Source organism: Capsicum annuum, chromosome 8, assembly GCF_002878395.1.
Source record: "Capsicum annuum cultivar UCD-10X-F1 chromosome 8, UCD10Xv1.1, whole genome shotgun sequence".
Classification (NCBI taxonomy): Eukaryota; Viridiplantae; Streptophyta; class Magnoliopsida; order Solanales; family Solanaceae; genus Capsicum; species Capsicum annuum.
In genome coordinates this window covers 164,668,965-164,692,895 of record NC_061118.1, presented here as the reverse complement: position 1 = coordinate 164,692,895, position 23,931 = coordinate 164,668,965, and the positions used below count along the sequence as shown (strand labels likewise).

Below are 23,931 nucleotides of genomic sequence, written 5' to 3'. Positions count from 1 at the left end.
AAATGTGAGGATTCATAATATATTACGTATCTTAGGAAAATGAATTTAATTGAACTCATTGTCAATGACGGAGCCTGAATATTTACTAAGGAGTTCATAAGTGAACATGCAAATTAACCGAAGGGGATTCAACATCTAATATATATACATAAAACTAATTTTAACTATGCATATATAGCATAATTTTTCACCGAAGGGGGTTCGATGAACCCCTCGGCAAAGGGTAGCTCCGCCCCTGCTCGTTGTTAATGGACTGCGCTCCCTCCAAAAAAATAATAAATTGTGAGTAGGAGATGTGTTGTATTTTTCAAGTCTTGCTATAGAAATTTCAAGGAAAGTTACATCACACAAATTCATTCAATTTGATGTAAAATCCCAAAGCTTGCAAAAGAAAAAAATATGAAAAAATAAAACAAAGTAAACTGCTTTTTAGTTCAGGAACCGGCAAATCCTTATACTTGATTCGACATCTATTTATGTGGACCTATTTTATTAAAAAGGAATATTTTATTGGACCAATGATTGATCTAATCAAGTATATTTAAGTAGCCAAAAGAGTAGGAGAATGTCCTCCTCAAACATTAGATACAACTAAGTCATATAATAGAATGCCTTTTCTTTGGTATTATAAGATGAGATTGAGGGACCTGGTATATTTAGAATGAGACATGGCCTTTTCTTGTTTAAGTAGATTCTCTCCAAAGTAGACAAGAAATGCTCGATATTTAGTTTGCATTTTTTACTCTCAAACGAAAGAATGAGTCCAACTGCAAATACTTAAATTTTGTCATTGTCAAGTCAATGTACAAGTCTCTTTCGTGGAAACTTCATATGATGTGGTCATTTGCTTTGAGAAACCAATTCAAGTGAAAGTATTCTTCACTCTAATAGCTAAGAATCATTCAATTTTTATTCTCTTCACTTTAATTTTGATTTTTCATTCTGACGTGACAAGTTAAATGTACTCAGAACTTAATTTACATTTAAGTCTTCCTCTACCTTTTCAACTTTTTTTTTAAAAAAATTGGTGTTGCTCCCCAAAATAAAGAGGGAAAATAAAAATTCAACTAATGAGTCTATATACGCTTTTTTAAAACCAAAAGGACATAGTATTCAAAGAAGATAGAACAATGTCCATTGCTATCATCATATGAATGATATGAAGACTAGAGCATTCAGCTATGAGCAAAGATAGCAACGCCCTACACCCCTGCTCTTATGGAGAGAAACTTCAAACACCCAGAACTTCATAGAAAATAAAAGCAATTATAAAAGGTAACAACAAAGTTAACTTTAATTTTTTCTTCTTACTTGCATTGGTCTTGGTAAATTTAATTATAAATCCCTTTCTTACCTATCCTCACATAATTCTAAATGGGAATCTGAATTCGATGAGGAAGCTCGATTTGCCATGTATCCTATAACTGCATTCACAAACTTAGCAAAGGTTTGCAAGTTGCAGCATCCATCCAAAACATTCAGATAAGTATTTGAAGTGCTGTGTATGGGTCCTCCTGGATTCAAAGTCAAGATATGGCATACAACACTGATGATGAAATGATCTGATCAGGGAGCATATGAGTTGAAAATGAATAAAATTTTACTGCCAATAATATTTTTTTTCCCCCTTTTTTCTTGCACTTTCCAGGAAATCTTGTCCTTAAGTAGGTACACGTGTCAAAAAATAATACTCCCCCACTTCCTGTATACTTGTCATTTTTTTGAAACGCAAAGAATATTAATTAAAAGTGAATACAAATTAAATGACCACATCAAAATCGAGTATGCCTACTTGAATGGAATTCCAAATCAAGATATGACATACAAACACCGATGATGAAATGATTTAATCATGGAGCATATGAGTGAAAATACATTACAGTTCTCAGTGTAAATAATAGTAGGTTTTTCTTTTCTCACATTTTCAGGAAATCTTGTCGGGAAGTAGATAGACGTGCCAAAAAATAAAATTTACGTGCCAAAAATCTAATTGGGCCGCCAGATTTCAAATTTACGTGGGCCGATATATTGGATTCGAATGGGTCCGTCGCAAACGAAAATATGTTACTACTTAGTTTAGGTACCATCACTAATCAGTACATACAAACAAGAGCTAAATATTCTCTAATTTTTTTTTTGAAGAATTTTATCCTTTACATTATATAGGGGTAACCACTGAGAATTAAATGTACATTTTTGTGAGCTTTGAGGCTTTCATCGGAACAAAGAGAGAGGAGCGGAAAGCCACTTGACAAAGGGGCATATTGATATTGTACGAGAATTTCTCAATAATATCATGAGACTGTAAGTTTTGATAAAGCCAAAATATTTATAATCGTCATCAAATCTTAATTTCTTCCTTTTCTCTAAACAAGGCAAGATTCTTTTTTCTTTGTTTCTCTTTATTCGATGTATAATGTCATATTGAATGTGGTGATCATTTTCGTAACCGCATGAGCAAATTAATGTGTATCATACAGTTGAATAATAGGAGCTGACAGTTTCGAAAAGCAGTGTAACAAATCTTAGATAGGTTGTTCTACGTGGTTCACCAAATGTGTTTAGTAAACAATAAAGTGATGTCTGAACTTATTAATACCTACTAACTTAGAAAAGAGTATCACTAGTCAGCGTCAAAGCTACTAGAAGCTTAATTATCTAACCAAACTATCCAGAATAATAATGCTTATGTATACTAAACAATTAACAATAAACACACATTCAAATCTCAAAGTACTTGGTTATAGTCTAGCTTTACCAAACACAAAGTCTCGTCAAGCTTACCACATTAAACTTTCTTTAACTCTAAGTCATACTTAATGGCACCGTTAAGATGTCAATTATATATTAATATTAAGTCACTGATCAATTTCACTTTCTCATTCACTCTTTTGGCCCACTTTCTTCAATTTGCTACTATTAAAGAATTAGATCTTGACTTAAACGTGGAGCTACAGTTTTGTTTTGCTAATATAACAAAGTTCTAGTAATTTTGAATTGCTTAAATTGTCACGTTTAGTCAATTGAAGGAGAAAGAACAAGCAAAGGGCAAGCTAGCATAATTATAATGATTTCTTCTCACTTCCAATTTGGGCTATCTAGCTACTACAAGTACTTTGAATAAACTTCACATCAATATATAGTTGCAATTTATTTTTCTCTTTTTGTGAGCGTAGGTAAAGGAGGAGATTCTTTTTATAATCTTGGTAGTTGGAATAATTTGCACGTACCTAGACTAATTTTATGAGTTATTTGCTATCTTCCATAATCAACACATATCTTAGATAATTCAACATTGAATTATTCAGAGTAGCTTCACCTACAAATTTCTTCATCTAATTCTCCAGTATATACATATATGTACGATGTTTGATTATAACTAGTGGAATCCAAAATGTTGTTTATGATAACATGTGAGTCAGCTTGAAGGGAGGATCTTAGTTTCATCTTTTTTTTTTTTTTTTAACAAAAAAAAAACAGCAAGATGTAAAATGGGAGAAATAAGGAAATTAAAGATATGAGTTTGTCTACAGTAATGTCTATTTGCTGTTCCCTTGTGACTCATCATTTCTGTACTTACTAATAATAGTATAGTAGTATTTTCTGTAACTCAAATTTCTGGCACCTTATATATAATCATTATCAAATTCAGAGCCATGAGTATCCAAAGCAATATGAGTAATTTAAATAGTTAGTACAGCAATTAAAAAAAAGGGAGGAGGAGGACATAAAACAATCTAATTTTAATTTGTTGTTAAGTGGCATAGTGACTTTGGAGAAGAAGTAAATAGACAAAATTTAACATGCATGCATGAAAGAAAAGATATCTGAAATTCTGAATAGTTTCAGTGACAAAACACGTGCGTTCCCATGTTTTTATGTCTATAATTTTTGGATTTTATTTATATCCACAGGCACTGTAACAAAAAAAAAAAATTATACTACAATAGTACAGTTTAATTTGCTGTAAAAGATTACTTGTTATGGTTATTGATATGTAACTATAATTGAAATGATTTGAAAGTATAGAAAAGTTATATTATCAATGTATAAAAGTTAAAAACTTTTTTTCCTGTATATTAAAGTTAAAAACTTTTTCTTATGTATTAAACCTCATTATTACAAAGTTTGTTTTTCTATTACAAAAAATGCCAGCGCCTCATGATGAAAACTACTTTAATTTCTTATGATATGGGTGAATAAAGAAAAATCAGTCAAAATAGAAAATTACATATTATTACACGAGCTTTTTACCATTGGGTTGGGAACTTGGAATTATGTTTTTAATTTCATTGGTTGAGTTTCTTCCTTTCTGGAATGGATAAAAAATACATTTGATAATTTTATCCACTTATATTATAAGTTAGAATGCAATATAGGTGGTGGTGAAATAATTGATTCCTAATTCGCTCTTAATAAGTTTGATAATTTTATCCACTTATATTATAAGTTATAATACAATATATGTGATGATGAAATGACTGAAATTCCTAATTTACTCTTAATTAAAGGTTTTGAGTACGAGGCACTAATCTAGATGGAAAAAATCATATTGGGAGTGTTGATTCAAGAAATGGACGCTAAATATGCTAATTCGATTTAATCTAGTCGCCACTGGAGCTACAAAGGACTATCTAAATTGATTTGTTTCTGCCGATAAGCCCCAATTGCATCATAGGAATTCGAAAAAAAGGGTTCTTTCGTATACTTATAGTAACTATTGTCACTTCTTTTTTTATTTTGATAGTTTCTGCGATTACATGGATACGAATGTTTGGTGAGAAATAAAAAAAAAAAAAGTACGCTTGAATAATCTTAATTATGTGAATTTAAACCATCATTTATTAAGTAGCCCTACTTCTTCTAACTTTCACCTTCATCTCTTTCTTATTAAAAGACAGAAATTAAACATCCTACTATGTATAGGAAATAAATAAAGTCACGGGTAGCCATAACTTCAAAACAAAAGAAGAAATGAATACTTCTTTGGACATGAAAATTCTGACAATATATATACCGATGTGAATGTTTGCCAACAAATGGTACATTTTCTAATTTAAATTTTTGGATCTAAATATCAGACACCCACATTATTCATGAACCTACCTACTGAGGTTGGTTTTACATAAACTTTGGTTACTACCTCTGATTCTTGTGACATACTATCTCACAACATGATACTTCACTTCTTTTCTTTTTATAGTTTATGTACTTTTAAATTTGTGATCATAATGCTTATTGAAATTAGAATAATTTAGTTGTAGAAAAAAAAAATTAAAACAAGTTTATAGTGATGAGATAAAGGTGGCAAATAAGTGGGGTGAGAAAAAGCTTGAATGGGTAAAAAACGGTAAAAAAAACGAAAGTTTCCTTACCTTGGGATCAAGATAATTTTTTTTTTTGTTTTTTCTGAAATAATTACGAAAGTTAATGTACTTTCTTATATTAGTGAACATTTGATTTTGTATATTCTAAGTTTGGATTGAATTTTGACCAATTCATTTTATCTATATTTTTATAAATGTACTTTTGACCCAATTATAAGGTGCAAATGAAGAAAATACAAGAGATGAAGTCCATTCGTTAGCCTACTCTATATCTACAACTGACGCAACTTCATAATGATATCTCACAACTAGTTTCATTATTCAATTAATTAACAGCTAAATTTGATAGATCATTTCGAATTCAACTGTTAATGTCAAATGATCAGCTCAGACGAGTCATAATTTTAACCCGTTTAAACTTGACACATTAGCTAGGGTTATTAGATATGAAATAACTTTGTTTACCCTCATGGTAAGACAATTAAGGTTAGGGGTGTCAAAATGAACTCAAATTGAGCTGATCAGTTCAATCCATCCGATATTTAATGGGTTGAGTTCAAAATAATTTGTTATTGGATAAATCTCAACCCATTTTTAAATTGGATTGAACGCAATTCAATCTCCACTTCAACTCGTTTAATAGAAAAATATTTTTTTTAATGAAATTAGGGAAAGCAAGATCACCCACCTCACCTCACCCCAATTCACTGCACCCCCAGCTTACCCTACCCCACCATGCCCTATTAAATAAATTATTTTATTTTTTAAAAAGTTTTTTATAAATTTTTTTCTTGTCCCACTCCACATCATCCCCCTACCCCGAACCCCTACCTCCACCTCACAAATTTTTTTTTTTTTTTTGAAAAAAAATAAAAATCTTTTCTTATCCTACGATCAAAATCCTACCCTCCCATCTTCCCCGCATCCTTTACCCCTCCCAAGAAAGATACTATTTAGTTTAGAAATATCTTTTAAAAATAAATAAAAAAATTTCTTATATATATATATATATAAAATAAATCTTACCGCAACCCCCATCTCACCCTACCTCTTGCACCCCCCGCACCCCTTCCCTATACAACAATACTACATCCCCAGAAAATATATAATTTTTTTAGAAAAAAAAAACTCTTACCTCAACCCCCCATCCCTCTCCTACCCCTACACCCCAACCCCCACACCGATCCCAATTTTTCTTTTAAAAAAAAATTCTTATCCTAACCCCATCACCCACTATCCCCCACTCCACCCCACCCCTATTCTTACCTCAACCCCATGAAATAACTTTGTTCACCTTCATGGTAAGATAATTAAGGTGAAGGAACAAAACGTGGGCAAAATCAATGGAAATACTATAGTAGATTAGTATTATTTTTTGAGACATAGAATAGAAGAAACAAATGATATGAGGGGGACGGAGCATCCTATCATTAGGCTGTAGCTCTAGCTAGACTTGGAAACTTTTCCATTAATAATTTACCCCCAAAAAACACAACATTTTGAAGCATATCTTATTGCTACTAGTAGCTTTTCTTTTTGCAAATATTACAAGGCAAGGATGTCCTCTTTTCAAGTTTCCATTCCTTGCTAGTATATTTTACTTCTCCTCTTCCTTAGAATTTCCCATCCTCGATCAGGTAATCTTTTACCTCCTACTATCTCAAGTTTGGAAAATAACAGTGAATGGCACATTGGCAAAATTAAACTTTATCCATTATGTCGTTGTTAGAGAAGAATTCAGAATTTTGAGTTTATAGGCTTTACTTTGAGTTCCAAAAAAGATACCTTACTTTATACATTCTGAATAATTGTTTGTCAGGTCATGTAGATTTTTAAATATAAATATTGTATATGATTTTGTCCAAAGTTATTGAATAGAATCCATGTGTAAGTGGTGTTGAAATATTGTTACAATTTGGTTTGCATATATAGGTGAGTTTTAGCCTATATGAATATGATGATCTTAAGGTTTTAACTTTGGAGTAGTTTGCATATGATTTTATAATACAATCTAGTATTATTTTCAAATGAAGTTGGACTATTAAATATATATGTATGTGAAACTTGAATTATACTTGAAGATGTATGTACAAGAACACATGAATGAAAGTATTGTGGTAGATATGTAATTCAATTCATATAGGGGAAAGCTTAGATGGATCATATTATATATTTATATAAGTAGAATAGAAGGGAATGTTTTAGTGAAAATGACATTTGATCCACATGAACAACTTTACGCAGACACAATTGACACTCAACTTAAAATGTTGGCATACAGTATTGATGATATACACAGACTATATACTATGTACTTGATCTTACTGTTTAAAGTGTTGGAACTTCACTAAAATTAGCAATGCTCACATGCAAATACGATGCACATATTTAAAGCCTAAGAATTGTAATCTATCTATTCACTCTTTGTCTTATCTCCTAATATACTAAAAACCCAAATTTAAGTTATACATTTTCGGTGTTCATATCAGACTTGAAATAAAGAATTATTTAACTATAATTTGTATGCTAATATAACATGTAAATTGAACTTCAAAACCCCATTTTAGTATTTTCGTTTCTTTGTTCAAATGAAGCCTTATAAATCCAAGAACAAGAATATTCAATATAATTGTGGGACAAAGATTCATTGGCTTGTTGCTTCTATTACTATTAGCTAGATTTTTAAGCAGTTCTTGTTTATATAGGGGCCTACTTTAATAGTCAAACTATGCGATTTTGTTTTATGTTAGTTAACCTATATAGCTTTGCTGCCAACAAAATTATAGGTAGTTATTAAAAGATGATTAAAAAAAGATAATCAAGATTAGCATGACCCCTAGGAACTAATGGAATCTACTAGGGCTTTAACTTTCAACCATTTTGAGTTGTCCAAAATTTATACACCATTATGGAGCTATATAAAGACTGTATTTAACTTCAGAGAATAGTAAGGAAAAGTAGGGTAGATGAAGATTCTTTTGTTTTTTCTTTATTTGGATTGATTTGACTACCAAGTTTTAACAAAAGTGTAATATGGTTTTCTTTTTTTAAATAGGTTGAAATAGTTTAGTTTGTCATATAGCAAAAAATATAATTTCCGTGTTTGCCCAAAAGAGACACTAATGCTTGCAAATTTTGTATGAGGTTATTTAGACGAATACGTATCATCAATATTTTAATTTATCTTACTAGAGTTTTAATAATTTTTAAAATGAAATGCAACTCTATTATACTTATGTTAGAAATAATATAAAATGAAAATACTAAATACAACTACATCGCCACTTTATAACAACGTGACACTGCTTAAACAAAATAAAACGATTCACTTTTAAATTCTAGCTAAAATGATAAATAACCACTATAGTGTGCCACTTGGTGAAAAATTGAATTTTAGGTTGAGTCGAGACATATATTTTTGTTTTTAAGTGGTGTTAAGTAAAGGTAATGTTAGGTGAGTGGCCGACGTAATTATACTCGTATGACATTTTTATATGTACCACAATTTACTTATATTTTGAGGTATCAAGTGTAACGTTATTTAGATAGTTTTTGTCTTTTGGTTATAGAATTAATTTTATGATTTTAATATAATAGCCTAAAAATTAAATGAACATCCATCAAGTTGCCCCTTCCAAATTCAATAGTACTACGGAGTTAAAAGAGTTACTAAAGCATTATTTTTCTTTTCATTATTGAGGGAAAGGATAAAATTTTTACTAAGAGCTAGAAAATTATTAAAGTAATTACTTGCATTTCAAGTATAGGAGCTTTTTATTTGGAGTTGGGACACCTCCATCAATACCTACGAACTCCACTATCACTAGACAAAAAAATAACAATAGTCACACGCCTTCAACTTTAGAAAAAAACAAAGATTGTATTAATTACAAATAAATGAAATGATAATTACCAAATACTCCTACTACATTATAAGTAGTAAATTAAAAATGATTAAGAAATAATTGTAATTTGTAACATAAAAATTGTAATTTGCTTAGCGTAACGTCTTTCCAAAGATTCACAAAACCCCAAAATCACCCCTCCATAGCTAAAAGAAGATGTATAGTAGTAGTAGTAGTACCAATTCTCTGTACCCCCAAATCTGACCCCTTTCGCTTCTTCACTCACTCTTCGCCGGAAAACTACTGCCTACATTTTTTTTATTTTTTTTTCTGTTTGTGCCTTTTTAGCTGTAAAAATGAAATCTTGAAATTAAAAAAATGTGGACTTTATTGGAAATGCATAATGGGGTTTTGAGTTATGGTGGGATTTCTTGATTTTTCTTGAATCTTGAAGCTTTCTGGCAGGATTTTGGGCTAATGGGTGTGTGTATTTTGCTTTGAAAGTACAATGTGAGAGGTGAATTCAGAATTCCCATTTTGGAAAGTGAGAGAAGACGACAGTGTGTGTGTGTGTGTGAAAATAGGAATTTTGATGATGGTTGCTGCTGTTTCTGGAGCAGTTTCAACTGGCCGACAAAACCCAAAAACCCCAACACAAGATGAGTCATCAAGAAGACCCCCATTACTACCTTCTGAGAGAGACAACAATGGAGTTGCTGCTAATTCAAAAAGACCCAAATCAAGAACGGTTCAATCTCGGTATATGTCTCCTTCACCTTCAAATTCTTCTTCCAATTCGTCTTCAGTATCTTCTTCTTCGTCTTCTAATAGAAGATTCCCGTCTCCTTTGGTTCCAAGAAACTCCTCTACCCTTTTGTCGAATACTGCGCCGGTTTCAGGACCCAAAAGATCTGTTTCAGTGGATCGTAGGCGGCCTTCAGTTTCTAGGCCTCTTGCAGCTGATCTTGATTCGAAAGTAAGCAATGTAGCCGAAGTTTCTGCAGCTTCAAAGTTGTTGGTGACTTCTACTAGGAGTTTATCTGTATCATTTCAAGGTGAAACCTTTTCACTTCCTGTAAGTAAGACGAAAGCGGCTCCCTCTTCTCCGAATTTGAGTAGTTTAAGGAAGGGTACACCTGAGAGGAGGAGGACGACTACTCCTCTTAGAGGGAAAGCTGATGGGGCAGATCAGTTGGAGAATTCTAAGCCTGTTGATCAGCACCGTTGGCCGGGGAGGGCGAGGCAAGGGAATCTGCTGGGGAGGAGCTTAGATTGTAGTAATGGGGACAAAACCAAGGTTATTGGATCTGGGAATGTGATTAGGACACTGCAGCAATCTATGATTGATGAAAGGAGGGCTTCGTTTGATGGCAGGTTGAGTCTTGATTTAGGAAATGCTGAGCCTTTAAAGGCCGTTGAACATGCTCAGGATGTAAATTCAGCAAATAATGATTCATCTTTGCCATCTGATCTTACTGCATCTGATACGGATAGCGTTTCTTCTGGTAGTACTTCAGGAGTGCAGGAGTGTGGTGGGAGTTCCCGTATACGCGGTGTGCCTCGTGGGATTGTTGTATCTGCTAGGTTCTGGCAAGAGACAAACAGTAGGTTGAGGAGGTTGCAGGATCCAGGCTCCCCTCTATCGACAAGTCCAGCGTCCAAATTGATTGCGCCAGCAAAGTTGAGAAAGTACCCTAGTGATGTCCCAATATCGTCCCCGAGAGCAATGTCATCGCCTATTCGTGGTGGCATTCGGTCTGCGTCTCCTAGTAAGCTTATAGGGTCATCTCCTTCCAGAGGAATACCTAGTCCGTCTCGTGTCAGAAATGTGGTTAGCACCATTAATAGTAACTTCGTTGAGACCCCGTCAGTTCTTAGTTTTGCTGTTGATGTTCGGAGGGGGAAGGTAGGCGAAAACCGAATTGTTGATGCACACTTGCTGCGGCTTCTTTACAATCGGCACTTACAGTGGCGCTTTGTAAACGCTACGACTGAAACAACTTTGCTGGTGCAGAAACACAGTGCAGAGGTAAGGCTTTTTTTTTTTCTCATTTGAAAGTTTGAATCTCTTAACTTGAATTGAATTTCTCATCTATGTCATGTGTTTGCTATCCTGAAATTTGAACCCTAGTTTTCCTTAAAAGACTAATTACTTACCATTATTGGAATCCAATATGCCCGGGTAGAGCAGAATATATAGAGGGTTCATATAGAGGGCTCCAAGCCTCCAACTAGTTTGGAATTGAGTTGTAGTTGATGGATTGGTTTGCCATGTATGCTCACCTTAACTGTTTTTCTCCGAATTTTGCGGGCTGTGAGAAATAATAGAAAGGGGAGCTCAGATTCTTTCATATTTGCAGAAGAACTATGTGAACAAGTCACTTCAAATTATTCCTCTTACAGGAGCTTTTCTTTGGTAGGTAATAGATGACATGTAGGGAGAAACAAAGCACAGCACAAACTGCATAGATATTTAGAGTTTAGCGTTTCTATCTGTGGAATCGGAGTAGTTTTTTATACATGTGGGGATCTCTGTTTACTCCAAAAATAATGAAAGTGGTGCAATGTAGAGTAGTTTTCTATACATGTGGGGATCTCTGTTTACTCCAAAAATAATGAAAGTGGTGCAATTTAGAGTAGTTTTCTATACATGTGGGATCTCTGTTTACTCCAAAAATAATGAAAATGGTGCAATTTCAAAGTTTGATCAAACATTTTACCTATTCCTTGAATTTCCTTCAGTTTGGTTCTCTCCATGGGATTACATTCCAAGCGCTACTCCTCTAATCATTAGGTCATTGTTTTTGTCAACCCAGTAAGTAGTAATTGTGTATTGCAGTAGATAATTGTTCCAAAAAAAGGACTTACCAGCTTCAAAAACAAAAACAAAAAAAACTTTTTCAAAAGAAGGGTATTGAATTTTTTCAATTCGACCTTACGGGATGTTGCTCTAGTTAATTTCTTTCGGATGGTCATAATGTATCTATCAGTGCATTAGGTACTGAGTGACTGTGTAGGTTGCTACAAAAAGAATGAATGGGGTGTTCTATTAATTTGGGCCATGTCACTACCTTCTTTTTAGCAGGCATTATCTTAGTTCCTTAAATAAGTTTCTGCTGATTCATAAGCAAGATTGTAATCCATTTTGAAACAAACATATTGAGCTTTTTTGCAGAAAACTCTGTGGAATGCATGGATAACAATCTCAGACCTACGAGATACAGTCACTAAGAAGAGACACAGGCTACAGTTGCTGAGGCAAAAACTGAAGCTAGCTTCAATTTTAAAGGGACAGGTATTGTGTCAGCCCTAGTGCATTTTCAATATTATAAATTTTGTTGGATTTGGGTGAAATGATCTGCTGGTTTCATCCTTATTTTGACATATTCTGTTAAAAGATATTGCCTACATGGTAAAATCAACCAACCCGCTGCAGCCAACTTTTAGGCTATTTTCTTTGCTTCTTAAGCCTCATAATCGCTTCTTTCCTCTGCTGGTTATAATTGAATTATGGTGTTGCTTGATCTACCTCTTTGGCATATGAAATAAAGTTCTCAACTGCGTCATTGCTGAATGATGACAAATTGGAATGTACTAGAGGAACCAGTTCAGGTCTTTCATGTTTTCAGATTTCCTCAATATTAGATTGTATTCTACCTCCAAAAAGGTAGAAATAAGGTATGCATACACTCTAGTCTCTACCTTTTCCAGGCCCCACTTTGTGGGATTTCACTGGGTATGTCGTTGTTGTATTCAAGTGGCAGTTGCATATTTTTCCATTTCATCATGCTTGGTCCTGAACTCGTTGAAATCCAAGCCAGCTTCTTTATATATTTCTGCATTATCTTAACTATCCATATTCCTTGGTGCTCCTCCCTTTGGCGTGTAAATCATGAACCTTATAATTCCCAGCACTGATTGGGGCATCTGAATATGAGTGATGCTGTTGACCTATTGACACTTGCGTCTTCATTTTGCTCACGAATCTTGTTGAGTACTACACTCATGTCTGCTTTATTGGGATAGAGATGGAAAATTTCTCTCCTCCTTCCTACCTGACAAGGTGTAACATTGTGAAGATCACAATGTGTTCTTGGCTGCTTCTCATTTTTCAGTATTCACTTTAGCTTCTCCTCTATCCCATTCTATGTGGTACCTGATTCCTTAATTATGAGTGGAGTTTGGAATAAATCTACTTGGTAATAACCCAAGTATAATCAAGCAGGATTCATACATCCTCTCTACTTCTTTGGAGGTAGCGGTATGGACTGCGTACATACTACCCTCCCCAGACCCCACTTTGTGGGAATACACTGGGTTTGTTGTTGTTGTTGTAATCAAGCAGGATTCACTAAAAAGTATAAAATCCCAGGAAGTAATAATCTTTTACACTTAAAGCACCCAAGGGTGTGGCATAGTAATCGGTGAAGTGGTTGAGAATCATGAGTCTCAGGTTTAAATCCTAACAGAGACAAAAAACACCAGGTAGTTTCTTCTCATTTGTTCTTGCCTTGGTCGATAGAGTTACAGGGTTAGCAGATTTCCCGTGGAATTAGTCGAGGTGCACAGAAGTTGGCCTGGACACCACAGTTATCAAAATAATTTTAACACTTAAATTTTTTTAACAGTTTTTCTACTGAAATTTGGACTTCCACAAGTTCACTCAGACATTTTTTTGGATAGCAATTAGCATAAGTCGAAATATAATTTTGACGAATGGGATGAATTGATACTTCCACCATGCCAATACAAGTTGAAATTTACGTGGGCACAAAGGTTAAAAAATAGTTGAAGTTTTATTGTACTGAAAGAGATGTCCAACTGTTGAGATACAAGTAAAATTCCAGTGGAATTTGAACCCATTTTATTGGGTGTCAGATAAAATTTTCACTGTAGAATATTGAGAAAGTACTGAAGGGTGAGAGGAAAAGTTTCTTCTCAGAAATGTGTTTATGTTAGGAACAACCCAAAATAATGAATTTGGACAATTTCTGACTAAGGGAGTTGTTTTCGTTTCATATTAATACATGCCTTGCTTATTTAATAAGCAGGTGAGGAAAAATAGGTAAATGGATGAAAAATTGGCAGAAGTTACGACTTTATGTATCTAACCCATTTATCAACTGTTCAACCATGCTCGCACCTCCAAGTGCGGGTCCCAAAACTGATTGTTTTAATTTCTTTACGTTGACAGTCAGCATGAAAGTTAGTTGCTATATGTTCTTAAGTTTGTGGCATTATCCTAAACCTGTATTTCTAGGTTGAAAATAAGTTTTTGCCATATTCATGATGTTAGAAAGGTCACTGTCAAATTGTTGCTTCTACATGTAACTATGCAAGCTCCTGTGCTTTATAATTTCATTTTAAAAGTGTCTTTTGTTTTATTTAATTTTCCCCCTTTTTAAATGATGTTGGTGTCGGGGTCAGCTTGCGTGCTCCTCGTCTATTCCACAGGGTACTATTTCACTAAAAGTAGTCTATGACTTGCAGGAGTAAGATTACCATAACGGTAATCTATGACTTGTTTGATGTTTTTCCTACTCCAGCGGCGAGTTCCAGAATTCTCCTGTGTTTTGTCTTGTTGCTCCGATTTTCTGCACTTGTTGTGAAGCAATTAGATGTTAGTTTTCACCTTCAATATAGGAAAAAAATCCTGAAATACTTAATTTATGACTGTTATTTGGAAATAAAATTGCACCCAGTTTCCTCACTTTACATTTTCTGTGCACAAATACTATCTTTTATTTTTCGTATATGGTCCATCCTCGTCAGTCGCTTCAGCCAAAGCAGTGCCAATTTATTTGCAAACAAGGTCCAGATCTAAAATCTGATAGTTTGGTAATATTAACTGCAACTTGTTACTCTGAACAAGTCTCTGAGACTCTTAGAAAGTGTCTTCAAGATGATCTTATTGATGTTTGTCCTGTTATAGTTATCAGAAAGAGAATAACTATTGGCATGATATCTAAGTTGATTCTTTTCATATGTAGATGATGTCCTTAGAGATTTGGGCTTCATTTGATAAAGAACACTCGATCTCACTCCTTGGAGCAATTGAAGCCTTGAAAGCTAGCACTCTCCGTTTGCCGGTTGTTGGAGCTAACGTATGTACTTGTGCAACACACACATATTTTAGTTTTAGATTTATTTCTGTTTTTCACTGAATCACAAAGAGGACACATATAATTTTTCTGTGTGTTAATATCAACAGATTAGCATACAAAACTTGAAAGCCACATATAATTTTTCTGTGTTAATATCAACAGATTAACATACAAAACTTGAAAGATGCTATTAGCTCAGCACATGGTGTGATGCAGGCAATGGCAACCTCTGTCGGTTCCATTTTGGGCAAGGTAACCTTACTAATATAGTCTTCTTTCTGTTAGTGCTGACTGTTTCCGTGAATTCAGTTAATGCATAGTCATCTTACTTGTTTCTCTTTGTTTTCTTTTGTATTTGATAGATCTGATATAATAGCACACATAATAAAGTCTATCTAGTAGATCACAACTGATGTTGAGGTTCATATTAAATTGCAATAAAATTGTTCTTCTGTGCACCAGGGGATCTTTGGTCCTTGGCAATTTTTTGGTTACCCACTCCCCCCACCAAAAAAAAGAAAAAGATTCTTCATATGTCACAACTAATTGCACAGCATGGATCCTCTTTAAATCTGTTTTCTTTTTTCTAATCTCAATTGATAAAAAATACCAGGTGAAAGAAACGGCATTGATTTTTTTCATATCCGTGTATTTTAAAATAAGAGAGATGCTTTAATGGAGATTAACGTCATATATCTTTTGTAAAATATAGGTGCTTACAGAATTTATATTTTTCGTGTATGGAACAAATTGTGGGGGAGGTTTCTCAGCTTGTTGATCTCATCTAAAACTATGAGCTGAAAGTTATTTAATTGAGGATGTAATCTTTTTGCTGTTCTTTTGCAGTACTCCCTTGGTATTTGCTTTAATAAGACACCATTATCTAATTTTATAAAACTCTCTTAAGAAGATAATTGTCAGGTTTTGCTGGTGCTGCCACATTTCTTTTTACATAGTATTATAGGAACATGCATACTCTTAAAACTTCTGCAGTCAAAGCAACATGTTACGCAGAGAATCTCATAAGAACCTCTAAATGATATGGGAATCCAAGGGCGTGACCTAGTGGTCAATGAAGTCAGTTGAAGTCATGAGCTCTTAGGTTCAAATCCTGGAAGAGGCAAAAATACTAGGTCATCTTTTTCTTTCATCTGTCCACGCCTTGGTGGAAAGAGTTACCCAATACCTGTGCTGGTGGGAAGCAGGTACCACCGTGGAAGTCGTTGAGGTGCGCGCAAACCTGGTGGTCCAAACCCTATAATTATTTTTAAAAAGTAATAACAAGGAACTTCTGAGGTAGTGGTATGGACTGCGTACACTTAGGCTCCCCAGACCCACTTGGTGGGAATATACTGGGTATGTTGTTGTAATAATAAGGAACTTAGCTAAAGTAGTTTATTACAAGAAGCCTGGAACCCTTTAAATCTTCTACAACTTCATAGAGGAAAATGTTTGGGAAAAAAGGAAAGAAGATCAACTTCCATACTTGAAAACCAATTTTCAGAACCTTAAAAGGAGTCAGTGATAAGAAAAAGCCAGTACAAAAAAGACAAGGAAAAATTAAACCAAAAAAGTCTTTCATGCTAAAACCCTTTGGTTCCAGAAGTAGTCTGAGGAAGCTCTGTTGCAGAGATACTCGTATCTTTGTTAATATGAAGTTAGAAGTGAAAAAACAATTTGGAAGAGATATCACCTTTCTGTCAATTAGCAGAAATGTTAGGTTATATCAAATGCTCTGGTTGAACTAGAAAAGAATAAAGTTGAGTGAGAATCTGTAACCAACATAAATTAGAGAAATAGTGAAGTTCTGGACATGCATATCTTCCGCTGCAGCAGAGATTCTAATCCTGTAGCAAAATATTCCTTTATATTCAAAGTGACCTATAAATGCATGTATTGCCAAGATTATGTAATGCTATGGCACTGAGGTCTCCTTGGACTACAGATAGTTGTGCCAGCATTTCAAATCTGGATTATTACCCTGAACGGAGAAGCTTATGAGATAAGAGCTTTTCCATAATGTAAAAATTATACAATCAAGCCTCTGAGCCCAATATCCCTGTCTTTTCCTGTTATGCTCACTTTTCTTTCTTCCTGAAGACGAATGGATTGAAAACCATAGATTTAAACATCATCACCTAGAGGAATAATAATTGGATTCACACATTGATGCCTAGCTGAAGTTGCACACTATGGCTGCTCCACAGATCTTCTATACTGGAAAATGAATTAGCTCTGTAATTATTCACCCTAGAGCCCACAAGCCTTTACTTTGGTCCTCCTAATTATTTTTTCTGGGCTGTAGGAGCTGACATGTAGGAATGGATTTCCATTAGTAAACTGCAACAAACTTTTGAGACATAAAAATGGAGTTATGTATGGGGGAAGGGTTAACTGTAATATATGATGGAGTGGAAAAATATATGCAAAGAGGGAAAAAATCTGAGAATCTCACCTTTTTTTTCTCTTTTGATAACATAGAATTCCCTCAGGGCCCGTAGCAGACGTGTTCTTAATTCTGTTGATAATGGGCCAGCCCTATTATGAGAACTTTCCTTAATCTGTTTGGATACCACTTGCCAAGTTGCTTGTTTTTTTGTTTGGCTGTTTAATTACAATCTGGAGACTTGCACTTGATTACACAATCTACTTGGAACTCCTGTTCTTCACTGAATCCTAGACCAAAAGATCTAGTCAATTAATAACATAAGTTACTAAGTTTAATGCATTTTAACCTATGCAAGGGTGAAAGCAGACCATCAACAGCTGAGTCGACTCGTTCCATTTGGAATATCTGAAAGGATGAGTTTACCCAATGTCTTACAGAACGGATGCCATACAGTCATTTGTTAGGTCTGAGATTTTATTGATGAAACATGGTTGCCAAATTCCGGAATGAGCCTAACATGACTTTCCAGAATAAGTCTGTTCCAAATTTCTTTTTCTCACATGCATCAAGTCTTTCTTGATTGTATCCAAGCAACACCAATAAAACATACTGAATAGTGTAAACAACCACATCTAAAAAATTAAGCTTTTAGCTGTAGGATTATGTTGCTTATGTCTTCAAGCATTTGAAACCTTTGGATCTCGTTGGTGCCATATCAATGAAAGCTGCTGGTTCGAATGGTAAGGAATCTGGGACTTCAGCTTAATTTTTGCAGAAATGGGGTGATTACTTTAATCTAATGTTGTCCTATCCTTTTACCCAGATAAGCAACAAATGGCAGCAAGTATGCATCAAATGCTGAGCTAGTTAGGGTTGGCCAATCCTGTTACCTGGATGCATTTACAATTTTTTTTTTGATAAGTCAAAAGAATAATCTCATTAATAGATACAAGGAGGTGCCAAAAGTTAAATAGATAAAAGTATCTAGTATTAAGCTTCAGAAAAATCCAACAATTATCTTTAGATGGATGAGTTTACACGACATCTTCAAGGGGAGGTGCCATGACCCATGCTATTTAAAGATGATAGTCTAGGTAGACGAGACACCTGGTGGTGTTAACATTGGCTAGAAGTTTGGAAACAGACCCCAAAGTCTAAAGGTTTCAGGTTAAGCAGGACTAAAACAGAGAACCTGTAGACTGTAGACTGGAGTGCAAGTTCTAAAGGTTTCAGGTTAAGCAGACTAAATTAGAGTACCTGTAGACTGGAGTGCAAGTTAAGTGTTGTAACACATGAGGTGGAGGTGGATGTGATGATCGATTCACAAGTCATACTCAAGAAAGGAAGCTTCAAGTATCTTGCGTCCATAATCGGAGGTGATGGGGAGATTGATGGTGATGTCATACACTGTATTAGAGCTGGGTGAGTTGGAGGCTCGTTTCCGGGGTAATCGGCAATAAGAATATGTTGCCAAGGCTATAGGGTAAGTTCTGCGAAGTGGTGGTTAGACTAACATTGTTGTATGGGGCAGAGCATTGGCCAGTCAAGAGCGCCCATGTCCAAAAGATGAATGTAGTGGAGATGAGGATGTTCAGATGGATGTGTAGGCATACTAGGAGAGATATGTTTAGGAATAAAATTTAGGGGGCAAGGTGGGAATGGCCTTTGTGGCGGACAAGATGACGAAAGCAAAACTGTGATGGTTCGGGCTTGTACAGCGAAGGTACGTGGATGTGCTAGTTATGAGGTGTGAGAGGTAGCTGTCGCAGGAGTTGGGAGAGGGAGAGGTAGAGGTAGGCTGAAATAGAATTAGGGAAAGTGATTAGACATCACATGGCACAACTTTAGCGTACTGAGGACGTGGCCCTAGATAGGAAGGTATGAATGAAGGTCGAAGATTAGTAGGTAGCCGAGTGTCTTGCCCCATATCCTCTTCTCCTTATTAGTAGTAGTATTTAGCAATCGTGTAGTTTCTCATTCTTCTATGTGTTTTTAATATTTGTTGCTTCATTTTGCGTTGTATCTTGCTATTTTGTTAATTCGTTTCTGTTTTTGAAACTGTAAAAGTTAAATTAGATGGGGGGCATTCCGAGAATCGAACTCGGGACATCTCACACGCAAACTGAGAATCATACATCTTGCAACCCTTCTCTGAATAACTTCCCTTTTGAGCCGAAGGTCTATTGGAACAACCTTTCTACCCCACAAAGGTAGGGGTAAGGTCAGCATACATCTTACTCTCCCCAAATCCTACTTGTGGGATTACATTGGGTATGTTGTTATCTTTTACAAAAGGTATCTTCTTTGCACCAGAAACAGAAGTTGAGAAGTAGGCAATCTTGATTTTCACACCGGCTTCTAAACCCCCTAAACTTACTTTTTGTTACTCTCCAGTCGTCTAGAAGGTTCACAAAGGTTCTATTCATAGACCTTTTTCTATTATTTGACGCGGTCTCCTAGTCGCAAGTGGTTTGGCAACTGTTCTAAAGCAGACATGAAATGTTAAAACATATGCAGTTGACCAAACTATTTTTTTTACAAGGAGAGTACAAATTCCATAATCCATCTGCATACTCACATGAAGAAGTGAGGAGTCTCACCACTTTTCCTGCACGTACGTCTCCATCTGACCGTTGTGCACTCAATTCCTCAAGTTTTACACCGTATAACATTCCCTGTTAGCCCCCACAAAAAAAAAAAGTTACTTGTTTCAGTCTTCCAAGTATTTCTCCACATGGATTCCTCTACTGTTTTTTTATTTTTTTATTTTTGATGAAGGTAGGTAATTTGATTAAATATCAACACCAAGAGGGCACTTTAAATAGTACAATAGAGAGAATTACAAAGTCTCCACCTGGTTTCCTCTCCTCTCCTATCATCTGGACAAAGGATCTCACCGAGGAACTATCTAACTCAGGCCCCTCCACTGTCACTAGGCTATGTATTGCTTGATGAAAATGGTCTTTGCAGTTTACCTGAATCAAAAAGAAAAAGAAAAAGAATTGCTTTTTTGGGTCAATTCCTGATAATGAATTAGTCTTCTAAAGGAAGCATTCACGAAATTCCATGTCTCCTGTTAATTAGTATTTTACACCAGCAAATGATTCTGTATCTCAATTAGACTTATCTGTTAGAAGTTTATCTCTTTGCCATCTTTATTAACTACAATTTATAGTATAATTCTTCAGTTGGGTACCCAATCTTAAGGTTCGGTTTATACTGATGAATGTATATTAAACATTATGTGTGTCTGTAGTATCATCAAATTGACAACAACAACAACAACAAACCCAGTGTATTCCCACCTAGTGGGGTCTGGGGGGTGTAAGATGTACGCAGTCCATACCTCTACCTCTAAAGAAGTAGAAAGGCTGTTTCCGATAGACCCCCGGCTCAAGTCACGAGATACCACACAAACTCATAGTACAGCACAGAACTAGATTACATAACATAAATACGGCACCCATAAGTATCATCAAATTGACTATTAGATTATTGTCTTTTTTAACTTCCCACCCAAGTCCCAACAGTAATATTACGTTGCCATCTTATGATCAACAACAACATACCCAGAGGTGAGGTAGAGAGGTTGATTCCGATAAACCCATGGCTCAAGGCAAAAACAGTCTAACAAGATGTAACATTTTGGCCATCTTATGAAAGACGAATAAACTAGTAGATGGTTCTGGTCTTCATTTAAGGATTATCCAGAGTAGTTTGCCTGTGAACTAACAACTTTTACTTTCTCATGTAGTGTGTTAGGCAGTGTCCAATAGTTCCAATGAAGTCCATCCCTTCCTTGGACCCCGTATAGCAGGAGTTTGTTGCACGGAGTTGCCCCTTGATGAAATTATCATCCTTCGGGATGCTTAGATAACATGCTTGTGTTTTCATGATGGAATGAAGTTGCAGTTGTAATACCGCTCTTGTTATTGTATGGTGAAAGTAGATGACCTTAGTACCAATACCTTTTCAGGACTTTAAACAGTGATGAAAAATGTGGGTTGTCGAAGCTTCTGGTTAGAGATTCGTGAGTTAATAGTGTGTATTTTGATTTGTGAAATTGGGTACTAACTGTTCCCAACATGTATCTTGATGTAATCAATAGCAAGCACCACAATTCCTCCTTAGAACTGAACTGTTGATGCTGCATCTCAGTAGTAATATGTTGCAACAGACACATACATTCATTTAGGAAGTATGATAAGACTTGTGTGGTAATTTGGTGGATGCCTAAAAAAGTTTGTTCATTCTTCAGGTGGAGGAGTTAAATTCACTGGTAAGTGAACTTGCCAAAGTAACAGCCAAAGAGCAGGCTTCTCTTGAACAATGCAAAGATTTCTTGTCGATGATAGCAACAATGCAGGTAATGCAAGCTCTTTCATTTGTTGTGCTATGTAGTATTAGTACTTGTCTGCGTTACTCAGATTATGATTAACATGTATGAATTGTGGAGCAGGTTAAAGACCGTAGTTTGAGGACACACGTAATACAACATAACCGCAGATCAAGAACCTGACAAGACAGGTGTAGAACTGATGTTATTTTGACCAATTTTTAATGCTAACACCCTATAGTAAAGGTGGCCCAGAGCAAGAGAACGATGACTAGTCCTGATTCTTGTTAGGCATTTTTTTTCGCAACACATCTGCGCACCCTAATCTCTCACAGTGTATTCTTCTCCTCTATCAGAAGATGATTTATTTCTCACTAATTAGTTGTATACATGCTCTAATCTTTTGTTCTTTCCTTTTTCCACTGTTTGTCAAGGAAGAAGAGAAAAAAGAACTCGTGTATATATATGTAAAACTCTAACTAGACAATGATTCAGCAGTTCCTGCCACTCTCTGGTGTTTTCATCCCTCTCTTCTGTTATGATTTTAGATGAATTTGAAAGTTACTTCACAATTCACAATCATGCAGTTGATGCCTTGTTCCATAGCGCATTTGCATAAAGTATTTTCCAACTTTTCTGAAGCTTTAAATAGGAAGAAGATGGTTTCTTTGTTGTGTGTTCAGAGGCAAATGTCGCTCCCCTTTTGTTGTTTCAACTTATTTGTTTCCACTTTCAGTTTAGATATATTAGATCCACATTTTAACAAAAATAAAACGGAAGAGAAATTGCCAGGGGTATTTGGATCGACTTTCTTTAAGAAGCTTATAAGCTAAAAGCTCGACGCCATAAATTGAAAGATCCAAACCTTCTTCGGAGCAAAAAGGACGTGGCTAAATCATACATCTACTATGTGAAGAATTTGGTGCTATATGTTAGATTCATCTCAAAAATTAAAAGCTATTTGCAACTACAATCGTCTCAAACTCCCAGTCCAAAATGGATGAATTTCTAACACCATTTTTATGTTCTAAATGAATGCAAAGATGTATTACTCTTTTTCTTTCCAAAATTACTTGTTTCGTTAATGAGTTTTTCAACTATCTCTAATTTTAAAAAGAGTTTGAGTAGAAATAAAAAGATAATATTGATAAATTATTTTTAAATTAATATCATTAATTTGTAATAAAGAAATGGGCCATGCTTTAAAAAAATTATTTATTTTGAATTGAAAGGAGTACTAGTTGCTTTAGTTCATATTATATCGGTCTTTTAAGGTACCCCATTTGTATACCCTTTAACAACTAGACTTAATTATATGAATATTAATCCAAATCATTACTCCCTTCATTTGTTTTTACTTCTCCAAATCATTTTGAAAATATAATAAAATAATTATATTAATACTAATTATTTTCTTAATAGATAAATCACTATTCACAAATACTAAATCAAAGAAGTTGGCCTAAAGCAAGGAGCTTAGCGGCAATTTCAAGTTTGAAGTTAGAAGGTTGACAAATAGGGATTTCATAACCGAGGCGTGCGGGCAAAGGTCAAACATCGGAACCCAAACCATGAATCCCCATTTTAATAGTCATCATCTAAAATATTTATTAAATTAATTTTTTTCTTACAGAGAAAGAACACTAGTAATATTACAGTTAGATCATAGAATAAATAAAAATAATTTATTAAATTATTATTTTTGCTAGTATTCTCCTAAACGACCGTAAAAAAGACAAATTAGATAAGAGGAAGTATAGATGTTTGATCACCTCATGGAGCTTACCATTACTAACTCTTTACTAAGATTTTTTTTTCCCCCACAAGATCATTGAAATTCTTCCGTCGTTACTCAAATATTTCAGATTTAAATCTTACAATTGAAAATGTCTGGATAGAGAACTCTTACTCTATCAACAACTTTAAATAT

General features: G+C 34.8%; 1 protein-coding gene across 1 annotated transcript; it reads left to right on the top strand.

Annotated features, from left to right (window-relative positions):
• Positions 1-9,134: 9,134 nt before the first annotated feature.
• On the top strand, positions 9,135-22,508 carry LOC107840188 (QWRF motif-containing protein 2). Its single transcript, XM_016683963.2, has 6 exons — positions 9,135-11,201; positions 12,348-12,467; positions 15,163-15,276; positions 15,439-15,528; positions 21,924-22,031; positions 22,125-22,508. The coding sequence occupies exons 1-6, from the start codon at positions 9,765-9,767 to the stop codon at positions 22,182-22,184; spliced, it is 1,929 nt and encodes a 642-aa protein (XP_016539449.2). The 5' UTR covers positions 9,135-9,764; the 3' UTR covers positions 22,185-22,508.
• Positions 22,509-23,931: the final 1,423 nt, after the last annotated feature.